The sequence below is a fragment of the Octopus sinensis genome, linkage group LG25 (assembly GCF_006345805.1).
Source record: "Octopus sinensis linkage group LG25, ASM634580v1, whole genome shotgun sequence".
NCBI lineage: Eukaryota > Metazoa > Mollusca > Cephalopoda > Octopoda > Octopodidae > Octopus > Octopus sinensis.
In genome coordinates this window covers 4,202,270-4,221,655 of record NC_043021.1, presented here as the reverse complement: position 1 = coordinate 4,221,655, position 19,386 = coordinate 4,202,270, and the positions used below count along the sequence as shown (strand labels likewise).

At 37.7% G+C, this 19,386-nt stretch overlaps 1 protein-coding gene across 8 annotated transcripts in view; it reads left to right on the top strand.

Moving 5' to 3' along the window:
• The window catches only part of LOC115224461 (RIMS-binding protein 2), a 595,300-nt gene that overhangs the window by 233,284 nt on the left and 342,630 nt on the right, over positions 1-19,386 (top strand). For all 8 annotated transcript variants that reach the window (XM_036513377.1, XM_036513379.1, XM_036513378.1 and 5 more), the window contains one exon: positions 3,136-3,306. In XM_036513377.1, coding sequence (XP_036369270.1) covers positions 3,136-3,306 — 171 coding nt within the window. The remainder of the gene's footprint in view (positions 1-3,135; positions 3,307-19,386) is intronic.

The following is a 19,386-nucleotide window of genomic DNA, read 5'->3' as shown; positions in this document are numbered from 1 at the left end:
TTCCTGAGCATCAAACTAATATACCTTGTTTGTTGTTCCCTCGCCTATCCCTGTCTATTATTTTTTGTACATTTGAACCATGTATATATATATATATATATATATTTAATGGTTTGCCGGCTTCTGTCAAACTGTTCAAGCCATGCCAGCATGGAAAATGGATGTTAAATTATGATATAAAGGTTATTAAATACCTTCCTCAGTATGTCATAGCTTACCACCTTTGCCTGCATGTTTAAATTGATTGAATAAATAAATAATAAAATACTATTATCTATTAGCTTTTAATATTTCATTTTATATAAAATATTAATATATAATGAGAAAAAGAAAAATCAATAAAAAAATAATGGTTTCTGAATAATCTAAAATATTACAAAGACTTATTACATTGTTTTCTTTTTTTTCTTTTCATAAGTGGGGTGGGGGGTTAACTTTATAACCTGATACCTTTTATTATACATACGCTTAATTGTAATATTGATTTTGATAAAAATAAATGAGTGTTATACCTGAAGATTTAGCCTAGTTTTACTATTCTGAGCTAATTGAGGGAGCCTCTGAATGGTTGCTCATTTTGCTAGAGAAAGCAGCGAAATCTCATGTTATATGGTTTACTCTTTTACTTGTTTCAGTCATTCGACTGCGGCCATGCTGGAGCACCGCCTTTAGTCGAGCAAATCGACCCCGGGACTTATTCTTTGTAAGCCCAGTACTTATTCTATCGGTCTCTTTTGCCGAACCACTAAGTGACGGGGACGTAAACACACCAGCATCGGTTGTCAAGCAATGCTAGGGGGACAAACACAGACACACAAATACACACACACATATATATATATATATATATACGACAGGCTTCTTTCAGTTTCCGTCTACCAAATCCACTCACAAGGCATTGGTCGGCCCGGGGCTATAGCAGAAGACACTTGCCCAAGGTGCCACGCAGTGGGACTGAACCCGGAACCATGTGGTTGGTTAGCAAGCTACTTACCACACAGCCACTCCTGGTTGTTGTTTTTTTTATATAAAAAAAAGACACATTGCATAGATTAGTTCATCTTAGTTGCACTTTGTTTGAGGAAAAGACTGCAATACCTTTGGTCATGTGTTCGTTTAGTAATCAGGGCTGACTTTAATAAACTAAGTAACGACTACTTCAGTATTTGTTTGGACAGGTGGATAAAATGTATTGTACATTATCACAATCAAGACTGTCCTTACCATTTTCTGTTTTTCCTTTCTTTATTACCTTTCCTCCAAGTTCTCTGTGTCTCTCTTTCAATAAAACCCTTTCAGAGTAACACTGTTTAATAATCTACACCTTCTACTTACAAATATACATACTCTGTATATTTTCTACTTTATATATATATATATATATATATATATATATATATATAATTAAAAATGAGGGTGTCTGAGAGACACCACCATGCCGAAATAGCAGTCAAAACTCTGACTATAAAAAGCATGTTAAATGTTCATATCGTACCATATCATGGTACGATATGAACATTTAACGTGGTTTTATAGTCAGAGTTTTGACTGCTATTTCGGCATGGTGGTGTCTCTCAGACACCTTATTTTTAATTGTAAAAAATTATTACCTTGTACGGTATTTTTTTCCATGCTGGCCACTTGATATATCGATATTATCCTAATTTATAAATATATATATATATAATATATATATATATATATATAATTAAAAATGAGGGTCTGAGAGACCCACCATGCGAAATAGCAGTCAAAACTCTGACTATAAAAAGCATGTAAATGTTCATATCGTACCATATCATGGTACGATATGAACATTTAACTGGTTTTTATAGTCAGAGTTTTGACTGCTATTTCGGCATGGTGGTGTCTCTCAGACACCCTTATTTTTAATTGTAAAAATTATTACCTTGTACGGTATTTTTTCCCATGCTGGCCACTTGATAATATCGATATTATCCTAATTTATAAATATATATATATATATATATATATATATATATATATATATAGGGAGAGTTCGCAAAAAAAACAAAAGACGAAGACAGGTGGTGTAGAAAACAAACAGATGTATTAGTATAACGCTCAGGAATAGAAAAAGTCTTTTACGTTTTGAGCCTATGCTCTTCTACCGAAAGGGAGACAGAAAAAATGAGGAGAGAAAAAAATGTGTGTAGTTGCTAACGATCTATCATGGCGACTTATATATATATATAAACATAAAACTGTACAAAATATATGTACATGTAAATAAAGAGAAGGCAAAGACTAGAAATTTTCTGACAATGAATACTTAAGTGCAAAAATATATGGATATTTATATATATTAACAGAACAAATTTACATGGACCTGTTACATCATTTTTTTTCTTGTGTCTTTGTACCCAGTGTAAGTTTGCTCTGTTGATATATACATTTTCAGTCTTTACTTTCTTTACATGTATGTATATTTTGTATATCAAACCCAAACAGTTTTATTTGCTTATTTGCATTATTGTCTCCATATCTGCTCACCTGGATTCCTCTTATAGCAACTCTTTACTCCATGGACTTGGTCCTCGGTAAAGGTTTCAGAGTGTAAATTGAAATCATTTGAGCGCTATTAAGTGTTTTCTGTATTGAGAATCTCTGGATTTCATCTGTTGACTCTAACTTATGCATATATACTTTATATAGAAATAGAAAATTTTTGGTTACAGTTTTGTATATTTAAAAAACTGAATAGGAATGGCTTCTCTGATAATTTTCCCACTTTAATAATTCGATGTTTATAAATCATTATGTGGTTATATATCCATTACGGCCAATCTTACCAATTGGTTTCACACTAGGGGTTCACTAGAGTGTTAGGTAATAGCCCGATTATGTAACCCTGCACTCTTCAGAGATGGCAGTTATAGAATGAAATAAGATCAACTGTAATGGATATACATACACACATTTATATACATATGTATATGTGTATATATAATTTGCATCTGCAATACTGAGATGGAAAATTAATTGTATTTCAGACACACACTCTACACACAATCTTTATGTCCTTCACACCTCCTTGCTTACCAAAAGCCTTGTTTCATTTCCTTTAATTTCACTGCATTGATATCCAACTTGCTTTGTATTTCTCACCTGTAGGTGAATTCCTGTGACATCAGCCAAGAGAATGGAAAAACTAATATTTCCCTTGACATTCAAAAGGAAAAACTTCAGCAATCCTTTAAACAGTTGGCAGAGCTGGAACAAAATAACAAAGAGCTCCAATCAGAGATTTCCCTCCTTAAGGACTCTTCGAAGACCAAACAACTGGTGAGTCTTTAAAGCTTGCTCTCGGAGTTATCTTGCGATGTGACGCAACAGGAGAGTGAAACTGGTTGGCCCGGGGCTAAATAAGTATGGCCTGACAGAATTTTAAAAAGGCCCATTTAAAAAAAAAAAAATGAGTAGGCACAGGCCTGGTTGTGTGGTAAGAAGTTTGCTTCTCAACCACATGGTTCTGGGTTCAGTCCCATTGGATAGCACCTTGGGCAAATGCCTTCTACTGTAGCCTTGGTCCTGTCAAACCATTGTGAGTGGATTTGGTAAACAGAAGCTTGTTTATTGTATATATTGTGTGTATGTATGCATATATATATATATATATATATATACTGGAGTAAACACATAAATGTGAAACAAGGTGGAAAAAAGAGTACTCAAATACCAGTGGTAGAGTAATATGCTTTATTTAAAAGCAGCAGAAAATTCAACAAAACCTGTTACTCTGAGTTTCACGTTCCCGTTCGTCGGACAGTTTTTGTTGGATTCTAGCAAAAACTGTCCGACGAACGGGAACATGAAACTCAGAGTAACAGGTTTTGTTGAATTTTCTGCTGCTTTTAAATAAAGTATATATATATATATATATATATATATATATATATATATATATATATATACCTCTGTGTGTATATCTGTGTCTGTTTATCTCCTACTGCCACTTGACAACTGGTGTTGGTCTGTTTACATCCCCATAACTTAGCAGTTTGGCAAAAAGACCAATAGAGTAAGCACCAGGCTTTTAAACAAAAATTAGTAATGAGGTCAGTTCACTTGAGTGAAATGCTTCAAGCTGGTGCCCTAGCATGGCCACAGTCTAATGACTGAAGCAAGTAAACGATAAAGGATGAGTGAGAGAAGCAGTCACACCTTTTCTTATGAAATGTTGATTCACGTTATGTGAAGTCAGAGTACAGTTTCTTATGACTTAGCGATTGGTTTCGAAGGTTCTTGGCTTTGAGGCTGTTATGTGGTAAGGTTTTCACCTAGTGATAGGGTCATATAACCAAAAAAAGAAAAAAAAAATCAAGGGAAAAAAAAGGGAATCTTTTAAAAGACCAAGTTTCTCCTGTTTTATCAAATGGAGTACATTTGAAATAATTGAAGAGCCATGTAAGGCTGGCTGCAGCAGATAGAGGCTGGTTAATCCTGGAGTAGGCAAATACTACTTTAACAGGCCATATTGCTTTTTACTTCACCTTTTGCATATTTTTTTAATTTATGTCAACAGGGGTTCACCACATTGCACTGCATGGAGCATTTTCACAGCTTATCTTTATGGTCCTGTTTTGTTGTTGGTTGTGCTTTTATTTTCCTTTCAACTGTTTTTTTTTCTTTTTTAATGTTTCTTATGAATTGGCATCTTGTTGCACATAACACTGCTTCTTTTCTTAACCACAAACTTCATGCTTTGAAGCGAACTAAATTAAAAACCTTCCATCAAAATTTCATGTTAGTTTATATCCCAAACAGCAGTTTGATAATGACTCCAGTGTTTTGCTTTTAACCCTTTCACTGCAAAATTAAATTTCATGGGTATTCCAGTGATGATGTTAAATATCAAGCAAAAATAGAACTGATATTTTCTGCAACTCCCAATGCCTCAATAAACTTGACTTATCAGAAAATAGTTCCCTCAACGAAAGATACGTTGGTGTATAAAACTGCTTTCTGCAGTTAAAGATAATAAAATTTTGAAAGGATATATCTGCTTTCTATGTAAAAGGGTTAAATTCTTTATAGCTTTCTTATTTAATTGAAGCAAAAGTAGTGTATTTGATGCAAATATGGTAACAAAAGGATTAAAGCCGGTATATCTCATCAGAAAATAAATTCTTCAACAAAAGATAGATTGGTGTATTAAACTGCTTTCTGCTGTTAAAGATAATATAATCTAGAGTGGATATATCTGCTTTCTGTGTAAAAGGGTTAAATTCTTTATTCCAAATTTAATTGAAACAAAAGCAATGCGTTCAGCAGAAATATGGTAGCAAAAGACTTAATGCTCACTTTATTCATGTTCTTCCTGTTTCACATCACAAAACTTTACCATAATATTTCACTCATCTCTTTAAATCCTTTGTACATTTGAAATAAATGTATTGTTTGAATTTTCTCTAAATCACATATTTTAAACATTTCTGGTCGCCTGTTTTTTTGGTTCTATTTTAATATGAAGAAAACATTTGAGTTTGTTTTATGAAGGATATAGTTGCTGACAATATATGCATCTCTGATGATGAGCAGGAATAGTGGGGGAGCACCGTAGCCATGTGTTGAGAAGGATTTGTTGGGGTTTGAATAAATATGAGAAAAGCAAAGTTAGAAGGAAATATTAGCCATTTTTCATGTTTTCCAGGGGTAAGCAAATAGAAATGACCGTTACTACCTAAGGACCAAAATCATGTTACCCAGTGTTATAATTAACTTAACGACTTCTTGGAATTAAGGTTTAGATTTCAACATAAGTTCAGAATATGTGAGGAAATGACTTTTCTCAATTTTCTCTAGATTCGTTAGTTCAATGACAGTTGTATTAGAGACAATGAACCAGGATTCATTTAATTAAAGGTTTAGTTAAATTGACTTAATTACAAAGAAGCTGAAAGTTCTATCTGCAGTCCAAAATCTAATGCAGCAGAAAGAGCTGTGTAAACAATCAAGTCTGTTTTGAAAGATTACATTCCATCAATTAGAAAATTTGGTGAGAACTTGCTAAAGGTTCTTTTTGATTATTATTGTGCATCAGGTGTATGTAAATCAGGTGCATCTGGCAGAAAAATTACTTGGAAGACAAGATGATTAGCTGTAAATTTGTAAACTCTTTTTATGAAGTTTGACAAATGGTTTAATTGCAAAGAATAAAAATAATGATGTTTCCTGCTGATGTGTGTTATCTGATTCAGGTTAGCAGAAACACAAACACAGCCTGAATTATGTTTGACTATAGAAAAGTTCAGTTAGCATTAATTGAACAAATAGTTCCTAAATATCATTCCACAAACACATCTGCTAATCATGATAATGTTATCAATGGATTGGCATTTTTCATTTCCTGTTGGGCTGCCACCTGATCAGATGATCACCTGCAGTGATTTTTCTAACAATTCAACATTATCGATTTCCCCAACTGCTGTTGCTCAGTCTCTGACATTTCCTCTGATGGATAAATGAATCTGGCTTTCTGTCAGTTATGATGATGATGAGTGTTCCAGTTGATCTGATCGACAGAACGACCTGAAAATGGATCTCAAAACATTGAACCATACAGAGGAGATGACAGAGGACTGAGATGTGTGGGGCATTGCTGCACTCAGGAAGACCTGCCCACCACAACAGAAATGAGATCTTAAAAACAAGGTGCTGTGTAGAAAAGGATTGGTGTGGGTGTTGGTCTCACATAAAAAGCACCCGGTACACTCTGTAAAATGGTTGGTGCTAGGAAGGGCACCGAGTCATAGAAACCAAACCAAAACAGACTATGGAACCTAGTGCAGGTGCTGGCCTTGCAAGGGCCCTGTCAAGCCATCCCAGCCCCATGCTGACATGAAAAACAAATGTTAAATGTTGATGATGATGATGATGATGATGAAGTGGCTGAGCTTTCCACAAACACATGTACCCTTAATGTAGTTCTCAGGGAGATTCAACATAACCAGCAATGTGACAGGGCTGGCCCTTTGAAGTACAGGTACTACTCATTGTTGCCAGCTGAGTGGACTGGAGCAACGTGAGATAAAGCGTCTTGCCTAAGGACGCAATGTGCCACTGGGAATAAAAGTCACAACCTTAAAATCATGAGCTGAATACCCTAACCACTGAGCCATGTGCCTCCACAATGTATGAACAGCAAATTGCCAGAACCCCAAAAGATTACTTTGTGCTATTTTTCCATCTCTCTCTCTCTCTCCCTCTCTCTCTCTCTCTCACTCTGTGTGTGTGTGTGTATACTGTATTCAAACACCTCAGAAATCAACTTTGTCTTTCATCCTTTCAAGCTTGATAAAGTACCAATCCACCTCTGGGGATCAAAACTCCTTGCCTCCCTTCTTTTCTACTGGTGTCAGACTTGGTGGGAAATGGGCCCTTCCAAGTCTAAAAATGCTCAAAACTCACCATATGTCATGACAGTATTATTTATTTTTCTTCTCTTTTCTTTGAGCCTGAATGAGCTTTTTCAAATCCTGATAGAGCTGTAAGGATGTTAATACTAATTACTAAGTCATGCAAACTTGATAACGAATATGACAACACGACATGGGAGCTGCAGAATTACAAAGTGAATTCAGAAGCCACAAAGATAGAATGATTAACACAATTAATCTTTTGTGGTTAGAGTAATGCTATTTTTATATTATTCTATTGTTAATATGTAAACTTATCCAATCAACATCTGCACACTGGTATCATCTTTCTCTACCTGTCGTATTGGGTCATCCCATAAATAATGCGTTTTTTTTTTAATACTTTTTATTTTTCAAAATTAAGATAAAGTTCTTATACAAAAACTCTGCGTGTGTGTAGAAAAATATATGCTTAGAAAAAAATGGGTGCCACTGTGTGTGTGTGTGTGTTCATCCTCAGCCCAGGTGTAATTGCATAGAATTTTTTTCCTTCTGCTTACTTTCATCAATGTAAATTCCAGTGCCTCACAAACTAAACCAAACTCCCTGTTGCATCTGTCTCTGCTCTTCGCTTCCTCACATTCTACACGCCTCGTTAGACTCTGAAATTGTGTGTCAGGTGTGTAAGAGTGTCTCAAGACAATATTTCACTGGTCGAGTCGCTCACACCTCTCTCTCTCATGTATATTGGGTCATCCCATAAATAATGCGTTTGTTTTTATAATTCTTTTATTTTTTCAAAATTAAGATAAACAAAATTCTTTTTTTATCTAAAATATACTCTCCTTCATTTTCTACAATGCTCTGCCAACTATGTGGTAAACTTGCAAGGCCCCTCTTCCAAAATTCACTTGTCCGTGATGAAAAATACTCCTCCAGTGCTGTTCTGACCTTGTCTACAGAATTCATATTTTTTCCAGCCAAATGATTTTGAAAGACTGCGCAATAAATGATAATCAGATGGGGCAATGTCCAATGAATATGGTGGGTGGGGCATCGTTTCCCATTCAGACTACTCCAGCCTTTGGAATGTCGCCCTCGCTGTATGTGGCTGAGCATTATCCTGATGGAAGAATACCTTTCGTCTTGAAACCAAAGAGGGTCGTTTTTCTTCTAGCGCTGACTTAAGCTGCTCAAGTTGCTCATAGTAGGTCTCCTTTGTTATCATTTAATTTGGGTCTAAAAGCTCAAAGTTGATTAAACCTTTCATATCCCACCAAACAGATAACAACAATTTAAACCAGTGGCCTGGTATATTGAAAAAATCCGAAAATTCAGAAAATTATATTACATACATATAAGAGGAATGACCACTAGGTGGATTCCTAATATGCTAAATGTAGACCCCATATGGTCTGACCACTAAGAAAAATTGCTCTTAAAAATATTCGGCAAAATGCCAGAACTTAAAGTGAGCAAGACAAATGAAAAGATAGAAAATAAAGTGATTAGTCACATACCATGCTTTCATTGTTACTATTTATATTACGTAATTTAAATGGTAACAATGAAATCATGGTATGTGACTAATCACTTTATTTTGTACCTTTTCATTTGTCTTGCTCACTTTAAGTTCTGGCATTTTGCCAAATATTCTTGAGAGCAATTTTTCTTAGTGGTCAGCAGGGGTTACATTTAGCATATAGGAGTCCACCTAGTGGTCATTCCTCTTATATGTATGTAATATCTATCTATCTCTCTATCTATCTATCTATCTATCTCTATCTATCTATCTATCTATCTATCTATCTATCTATCTATCTATCTCTCTATATATATATGGTTTTACACTCGCGGAGTGGTTGGCGTTAGGAAGGGCATCCAGCTGTAGAAACCCTGCAGAAAGACTGCAGCCTGGTGCAGCCCCTGGCTTCCCAGACCGGTCGAACCATCCAACCTGTACTAGTGCGGAAAACGGACGTTAAACGATGATGATGATGATATATATATATATATATAGAGAGAGAGAGAGAGAGATTTGCATATATTTATGTTTGTGTGTGTGTGCATCTTTGTGACTGTGTTTGTCCCCTCATCATTGCTTGATAACCAATGTTTGTGCGTTTACATCCCCGTAACTTAGTGGTTCAGCAAAAGAGACCAATAGGATATAAGTACCAGGTTTACGAAGAATAAGCCCTGGGGGTTGATTTCTTCGACTAAAAGGTGGTGCTCCAGCATGGCCACAATCAAGTGACTGAAACGCACAAAAGAATAACAGAATAAATCTTCTGTGCAGTAAGTGTGCCGACATAAAGGGGTCAGGGTAGGCCGCTGTATGGACATTCCAATTCTCTTTGGAATGGTGGATGAGCAGAATCTTTAGTGTTAGATGAAATGCGTTGTGCTGTTCTTGCTTTTTACATTCTGAGTTCAAATCTCGCTGAGATCTACTTTACTTTTCATCTTCCCAGGTTTGATAAAATAAAGCACTAGTTAAGTATTAAGGTCCATTTAATCAATGAAACCTCTTCCAATCCCAAAATTGTTGCATTGTGTCCATGTTAGAAATTATTATTAACGAAATGCAAAGTTTCAGTGTAAGTTTCTTGCCCAATGCAATATTGACTTTTTCTTCTTATGGACGCAGGCATGACCGTGTGGTTAAGAAGTGGGTTTTGCAATCATAGAGTTCCAGGTTCAGTCCCACTACACAGCACATTGGGGAAATGTCTTTAGTTAAAGCCCCAGGCTGAGTGTGGTTAAGAAGTGGGTTTTGCAATCATAGAGTTTCAGGTTCAGTCCCACTACACAGCAGATTGAAGAAATGTCTTTAGTTATAACCCCAGGCTGACAAATGCCTTGTGAGTGAATTTGGTGAACAGAAACTGTATAAAAGCCAGAATCCATGAAGATGATCTACTCAGTGCCCATGCACACTACAGACTACATTGTAATCATCCTGATAATATATAGACCGTGAGACATGATTTGTGAAAATGCATGTAACGATGCATTAAAATATTTATAAGTTCCATCCAAGGATTATTGTTATTATTATTATATTTACATTATATCGATACAGTTCAGTGCAACCCCCAAAACTGGATCACCAGTCAGCATCATTAGACTGTAGCTGGCATATTCAAAACGTTTCCCATGAACAAATTTAAAAGATATGTGTGTGTGTGTGTGTGTGTCCTTGTGCTTGTCCCACCACCATCTCTACTACTTGACAACTGGTGTTGGTTTGTTTATATTTCTGTAACTTAGTGCTTCAGCAAAAGAGACCACTAAAATAACTAAGAAGAAAAAAAAAAGCGCTGGAATTGAGTACCCCAGCAAGGCTGCAATCCAATGACTGAAACAAAATATTAAATATTGAAATATTAAAAAAAAATATTATATTTTGTCAGATTGTTATGTGCTTGGGTTTTAATGAAAGACGGCAGAGTAGAAAGTTGGTTTGGCTTTCAAATTTTTAATAGCTGTTTGGTGTAATGAGAGAAGTTTGGTATTATTACTTGCTACATAATAAATAAATTCATTTTCAATATATTGTCTGTTATTTAAAACAAAAAAAGGAAATAATTCTTTTCCCATTTAACGATCAAAGGATATTTTTTCCCCCCTTTCTATTAAACTTCATTATCAAACAGTAGCCTGCCTTCTCACTCTACTGATGTCTATTAATTTTATAAGAAATATAATTTAGAAACTAATGAGCAATAACATTGCACATTTCTCTTTACCATTGGTAGACCGTCTCCTTTGACTATTCTACATTAAAAGTTTTACAGGAAAAAAATACTAAATTACAGTGAGTTGATTGGTTATGAGGAGTGAATATCTAACGGTTTGCATACTACTTGCAAAACTTTGGTCAGACTGTCATCATCATTCATCATTATTCGACCGTGGTCGAGACAATGGAATTTACCATGCTACGCCAGACTTCACGGTCCATCATGGCATTACGGAGGTCCTGTTGCTGGATGCCTGTATCCCTGGAGATTACATCAGGGTAGGAGAGTGTGCGCCCTCTGGTATTGCGAGGAGAAGAGTAGAAATTACCTCTTTTTCAGCTCTACAACAATGTCCAGCAAACTGGACTCTCCTACCTTTCACAAGAGATGACACAGGTGGTAGTTTCCCATATATTTGCATTTTGGTTGGATGGCGCTTCCACGAGAGATTTTGAAGTAGAAGACACTTGCTCAAGTGCTGTGCAATGGGATTGAACTCAGAACCATGTGGTTGAGAAGCAAACTTCTTACCACACAGCCATGCCTCTGCCATTTAACCCTTCAGCGTTCAGATTACTTTCTCCGATATAATGCTTCTTTATAGGATAGGTGTGAGAAGCCAGATCTGGCTAGTTTGAACATCAAAGAGGCAGAATGTTTGTGTTGGGTGTGGCCAGTTTAAATGCTGGAGAATTAATTAACGCTTTAGCATTCAGACTTCTGTGTCAAACGTAATGCTTTTTTTAATTCACATTGTATTAATCGTGCATTATTTTGTAGCTTCTGGTGTTTCAATGATGTGATTGTTTATTTTCAGAATGATATTGTAGGGTAGGTGTGAGAGGTTGGATATTGCCAGTTTGAACATAAAACGGGGAGAATATTTGGGCTGGATATGGCCAATTTAAATGTTAAAGGCTTAAACCAGCAATTTTTTTTTAAGCCTGGTACTTATTCTGTTGGTCTCTTTTGCCAAACTGCTAAGTTACAGGGATGTAAACACACCAACACCAGTTGTCAAGCAGTGGTGGGGGACAAATACAAACAGAAAGGCACATGCACACACACACACACACACAAAATGAGTTTCTTTCAGTTTCCATCTACCAAGTGGTAGATGGTAACTTTAGCCAGCCTGTGACTATAGTAGAAGACACTTGCTCAACTGCTGTGCAGTGGGACTGGACCTGAAACCATTTAGTTAGGAAGCAAACTTCCTACCCCACAGCTTTAGCTCATTCTCTTTCTCTTCTCCTTCCCAATCTTGGTGTGCATTTGCGTTACCATATATACATGTCCTTTACTTCATCGTTGTTTTGTCCTACTTTTTCACTTATTAACTTAGCTCACTTCACTAGCTGCTTATCATCCCATTTCTATTTCATATTTCAACTGCACTGGCTCTTGTTAAAAACCTTAACTACCTCTCTCTGTAACCTTTACTACCTTTCTCATACACTAGATCACACCACCACCAATCATTACTGATATTATTCTTTTTTTTATCCCCCCTCCCCTTTTTCCACAACTATTATTTCACATTGCTCTCTCATTTCTATTTCCCATTTGCAATTTTGTAACCATTATGGTGATGGTGACCCCCTTCGGTCAGACACTGACCATGGGTTTGCACCTAGAGAGTTACCCTCTGAGGCACAAGTCTGGGCAAGGTTGTTTTTTTTATGGAAGACCAGCAGTCGGCCATGCATACCGGCCTCCCCTCTCCACGTCACCGATGTTGTCCAAGGGAAAGGCAAGGGCCGATGCAGCTTGGCACCTGTGACGTCGCAACTCATTTCTACAGTTGAGTGAACTGGAGCAACGTGAAACTCTTGCTCAAGAACACAACACGCAGCCCGGTCCGGGATTCGAGCTCACAACCTCACGATCGTAAGCTCGACGCTCTAACCACTGAGCCACGCGCCTTCACTAACCATTATATTAAGATGTTAACACCTCTGTATTCTCCCAACAAGAAAATTTTCTGGTAGGCTCAATTGATGTCTCTCATATCTGATGTCCTTCAGCTTCTTCTTGATGTAGAATAAACAAAACCAGCAACAGGCTGTTTGCAATGAATCATTACTTAATTTCTTTACATCTTCTTGAAAGATAGAGACAAAAAAAAAATAACAACAACAACAAAGAAGCATACAAAAAAAACAGACAAACATTTTTGTCCCTGACCATCTTAAAACACAGACAAGGAGAACAAGTCACCTGTTTGTTAGATTCAGCTAATTATAATGTTGCTGTTCTTGTGATTGTCTTCTTTTATATATGTTGCTGTTGTTGTTGTTGTTGTAATTAATTAGGAATATATTTAATTTCAGTGTTTTTAAATGTTAGCAGCTCTTGAAGGAGAAATCTGACAAAATTTAGTTGCTGCTGAATGAGACGGCTAATTGCCTGTTCTTTGTGCTTGGTTGATTCAAATGTCACCCGGGTCATCTCATAGGAAGCAAGATGAAGTTGATCAAGTGTGAGGCACACGGAATGCTCTTGCTGGGAAGTGAGGGTAGAAGGAAACAAATGAAACCAATACCACCCTCACCATAATCTTCCGCCTGATCATCTTAACCACTGCCATCACCACCACCATCACTACCACAACCTATTTCTTTATTACCCACAAGGGGCTAAACATAGAGGGGACAAACAAGGACAGACATAGGTATTAAATCGATTACATTGACCCCAGTGTGTAACTGGTACTTAATTTATCGACCCCGAAAGGATGAAAGGCAAAGTCGACCTCGGCGGAATTTGAACTCAGAACGTAGCGGCAGACGAAATACTTATTTATATTTCTTTACTACCCACAAGGGGCTAAACACAGAGGGGACAAACAAGGACAGACATAGGTATTAAGTCGATTACATTGACCCCAGTGTGTAACTGGTACTTAATTCATCGACCCCGAAAGGATGAAAGGCAAATCAACCTCGGCGGAATTTGAACTCAGAACGTAACAGCAGACGAAATACCGCTAAGCATTTCACCCGACATGCTAACGTTTCTGTCAGCTCACTACCACAACCATCGCCATCACGACCACAACTATTGCCATCACCACAATGACCATCATTACTACCACAACCACCACCATCACCACAAACACCACTACTACCACCACCATCATTACAAATCTGATAATGGTTATGATAATTTGTTCATTCCTTTGATTTTTACTTCTGTTTCCCCATGCTAGTACAAGTGAGACAAATGTATTACTGAAGCCTTGCTTTACAGCCCGATGCCCTTTTTCTCACTAGACCCTATCTGTTTTTCATGGAAAAGGTCTCTTCATGTATAAATCCTTGAAAGCACAGAACCAGCAGATGATTTGTTGACAGTGAAAACGAAAGATTGTTTTATTTTGTTTTTTACTCTAAACCTTTTGATATTTTCGATATTTTCGTTTTATGAAACCAGTGGTTCCAAACAGGTTGGTGTTTAGAAGGTTAAGAAGTATTTGAACTTTAAAATGAGATAAAAAGCAAAACAGTGTGTGGGATTTGGTTTGCTGCATCATTAGCCGTACTTATTCAATGGTTACTTAACAATTGCACAAAGACACACACATTTGCCAAGGTTATGGTTTGTGTAATGGAATCGACTGTGAAACATGCATGGTTTATCCCTGGAAGGTCCAAAAGCAAATGTGAACTCAGTTCATGACTAGGAGAAACTAATTACAGTGTTACCATTTATCAATGTAAGACTGACAGAAACAGCAATCTATTGTTTCTGCTACACTTTATGCTTTTGGCAGTCAAAACTGTTGGCATTCATTGAAGTTGACTGTCGAAAGTGCTGACATTCATAAAATACATAAGTCTGCTTTTACATTAAGGTGGCACGTAAACTGCACCAATCCAACCGTGGCCGTTGCCAGCCTCGCCTGGCACCTGTGCAGGTGGCACGTAAAAAGCACCCACTACACTCACGGAGTGGTTGCCGTTAGGAAGGGCATCCAGCTGTAGAAACATTGCCAGATAAGACTGGAGCCTGGTGCAGCCTTCTGGCTTTCCAGATCCCCGGTCGAACCGTTCAACCCATGCTAGCATGGAGAACGGACATTAAACGATGATGATGATGATGATGATGATAACTTGGCAAATATAAATGTCCATCCTCAAACCTTTACAGTAATGGGTTGAGGGAAGATTTGGCTACTGTATCTAACATGCCTCGTGACCAATGGTCACTTTGCTGGCTCGTGTCTACAATGCCAATTTTATGAAGCTGCATTAATGAACAAGGGGCAAGAAAACATTTTAAAATCTGTCTTGTTAATATTCAAAAACTGTTTTGTTTCGGTGTGTTCATGTATGGGGCAGTGTGGAGGCACAATGGCCCAGTGGTTAGGGCAGCGGGCTCGCGGTCGTAGGATCGTGGTTTCGATTCCCAGACCGGGCGTTGTGAGTGTTTATTGAGCGAAAACACCTAAAGCTCCACGAGGCTCCGGCAGGGATGGTGGTGATCCCTGCTGTACTCTTTCACCACAACTTTCTCTCACGCTTCCTGTTTCTGTTGTACCTGTATTTCAAAGGGCCGGCCTTGTCACTCTCTGTGTCACGCTGAATATCCCCGAGAACTACGTTAAGGGTACACGTGTCTGTGGAGTGCTCAGCCACTTACACGATAATTTCACGAGCAGGCTGTTCCGTTGATCGGATCAACCGGAACCCTCGTCATCGTAACCGACAGAGTGCTTCCAATGGGGCAGTGGAGGTGTGTCCCTTCGTGATTAGGGTGCTGGTCCCACAATTATAAGATTGGGATTTCCATTCCTGAACTAGGGTGACACGTATTCTTAAAGAAAACACTTCATTCTCCAGGTTACTCAGCTGGCTAAAACCTTGCAATAGACCAATGTCCTGTCCAGTGGGTGAATAGATCATCATCATTATCATCGTCGTTATTAACGTCCGCTTTCCATGGGTTGGACGATTTTGACTGAGGGCTGGCGAACCAGATGGCTGCACCAGTCTCCGTCACGGAAACCGGGAAACATGCCCTATGAGTCTGTATGACTCAGGGATGATCTTTATCTCATATCTATGTTGGCAGGAGTGAGATGTTTCTTGACATCATTGTTTTCATGTCTACTCTTCCATACTTAGATGGAGCAGAGATGAGTCTGTTAGGGCAAAAGTTTCCATGGTTGGATGCTCTTCTTGCAGCCAACTTCTGCCTGTTTCAAAGTGAAGTAATAATTTTGGAATGCTTTGAATGCAGACACTCCAGACATGCTTATTTGCTTCATTCTTTTGATTGTGGCCATACTGGGGCACTACCTTGAAGGATTTCAGTTGAAAAAAATCAATCCCAGGTTTTTCTTTTTTTTTTTTTAGACCTAGTACTTATTCTATCTGTCTCTTTTTGCCGAACCACTAAGTTACAGGGATGTAAACACACCAACGCCAGTTGTCAAGCAGTGGTGGGAGAGAAACAAAGATACTCACACACACACACACATGTCAGGATTCTTTCAGTTTCCGTCTACCAAATCCACTAACAAGGCTTAGGTCAGCCCAAGGTGCCATGCAGTGAGACTGAACCTGAACCATGTGGTTGGGAAGCAAGCTTCTTACCACCATCACCACCACCACCACTATTGATACCATCACCTCCACTAATTTTACCAAAACTACCCACACCTTCACCACAACTACTGAGTCTACTCCCACTACCACTACCAAGGCCACCATGACTACAATCATGTTAATACCACCATCACCATACCACCATTAAGACTACCATTATCTGCACTATGAACACCACCACCACCACCACCATTGTCACCGTACCACATGACCTCCATACCACCAACACTACCACCACAACCATCATCACCATTAATACCACTACCACTACAAACACTCTCAATACCATTACACCAATCAACACCACCACCACCACCACCTTTAATGCCACTACCATCACTAACACCACCACCACCACCAGTGTCACCGTACCACATGACCTCCATACCACCAACACTACCACCACAACCATCATCACCATTAATACCACTACCGTTACAAACACTCTCAATACCATTACACCAGTCAACACCACCACCACCACCACCACCTTTAATGCCACTACCATCACTAAACCACCACCACACCACCTTTAATGCCACTACCATCACTAACACCACCACCACCACCTTTAATGCCACTACCATCACTAACACCACCACCACCACCTTTAATGCCACTACCATCACTAACACCACCACCACCACCTTTAATGCCACTACCATCACTAACACCACCACCACCACCACCTTAATGCCACTACCATCACTAACACCACCACCACACCACCTTTAATGCCACTACCATCACTAACACCACCACCACCACCTTTAATGCCACTACCATCACTAACACCACCACCACCACCTTTAATGCCACTACCATCACTAACACCACCACCACCACCTTTAATGCCACTACCATCACTAACACCACCACCACCACCTTTAATGCCACTACCATCACTAACACCACCACCACCACCTTTAATGCCACTACCATCACTAACACCACCACCATCACCACCTCCCACTCCACCCACCCACCCACCCAGCATTGTTTTTTTTTTATTTTGATTGATTTATTTTTAGTTTTATTTCCTCCATTTCAGCAATTAGTTTTTATTGAAGGGGTAAATGGAAAAAAAAAAAAAAAAAAAAATTGATTTCAGTTTTTTTTGTTTTTTTTTTCATTTTTCTCTTTTTATAAACAATAAAAAAAAAGTACATGCTGCCATCTTTTGTTTTAGTAATTTTTGGTTTTCAATAACCTGGCCATTAAAATTGATCTCTTGCAGCATCCCCCTCTTTCCTGCCTTCCTTCCCTCTCTCCCTCCTTCTCCCTACCAAAATAAAACAAATTAACGAAATTATGTAATCAAGTGCAGATGTTGCTGTGCGGTAAGAATTTTGCTTCCCAACTGCATGGTTTCAGGTTCAGTTCCACAGGTTCCAGTCTTCTACTATATCCTTGGGCCAACAAACGCCTTATAAGCAGATTTGGTAGACGAAAACTGAAACAAGCTCAGCATATATATATATATATATATTTTATGAAATGGATAAATGAATTATCTTCTTACGGATTATTCAAATTATAACCAATACCTGGGTAGCAAAAATCACACAAAAAATCATGGTTGAGGTTACGACCATGGGGTATCGCAACCGTGCCTTAGTGCGGATAATTGAAGTTTTATATTTAGTGAGGGAAGAAATGGAGCTGAACGAAGATTTTACAAAATTCCTTTTTATTATTTTCTACACATGTTTCAAAGGCTGCAAATTCCCTAATTCGGATTGAATAAGGAGACCATTTTGCAGCATTCTCTTCAGGAAAATCCAGGAACTTAAATCTCCAAACAAATGCGCAGCAAGCTTTTCGAACAAACGCTCCCTAGGAGCCCATGGTATGAATGGCGCCATTCATACCATGGGCTCCTAGGGAGCGTTTGTTCGAAAAGCTTGCTGCGCATTTGTTTGGAGATTTAAGTTCCTGGATTTTCCTGAAGAGAATGCTGCAAAATGGTCTCCTTATTCAATCCGAATTAGGGAATTTGCAGCCTTTGAAACATGTGTAGAAAATAATAAAAAGGAATTTTGTAAAATCTTCGTTCAGCTCCATTTCTTCCCTCACTAAATAATATATATATATGTATATATATATATATGTATATATATGTACACACACACACACAGTAACTCCAAAGGTCATAGGCATATCATTTTCCTTGCATTACACACACACACACACACATATATATATATATACATATATAAATTATAAATAAAGAGATAGAATCGTTCATGATTTTATCAGGTCAGCATGAAAATAAAAACCTTGTAGGTAAATTTTCCAAATATTATATGAATAATTATATACATAATTATAACAAGATATTGGCAAAAACACCTCTCCACACATGGAAAATAGACACCAAATGGCACTAAAAGCAACCTAAAAACTCTAAAATCATAGATTGTCATTGAGCAATAAAAAGATGAAAAATTGAATTTTTGGTTAATCGTATATTGGATCTTGTTTCAAGCTAAAGGTAAAAAATATACCTACTGCTATCATCAGCATCGATATTCCATTGTATAAATGTATAAGTATCTCATATACCTATACAAGCAGAGCCATCACACAGCCATATGTATATATATATATATACCGGAGTAAACACATAAATGTGAAACAAGGTGGAAT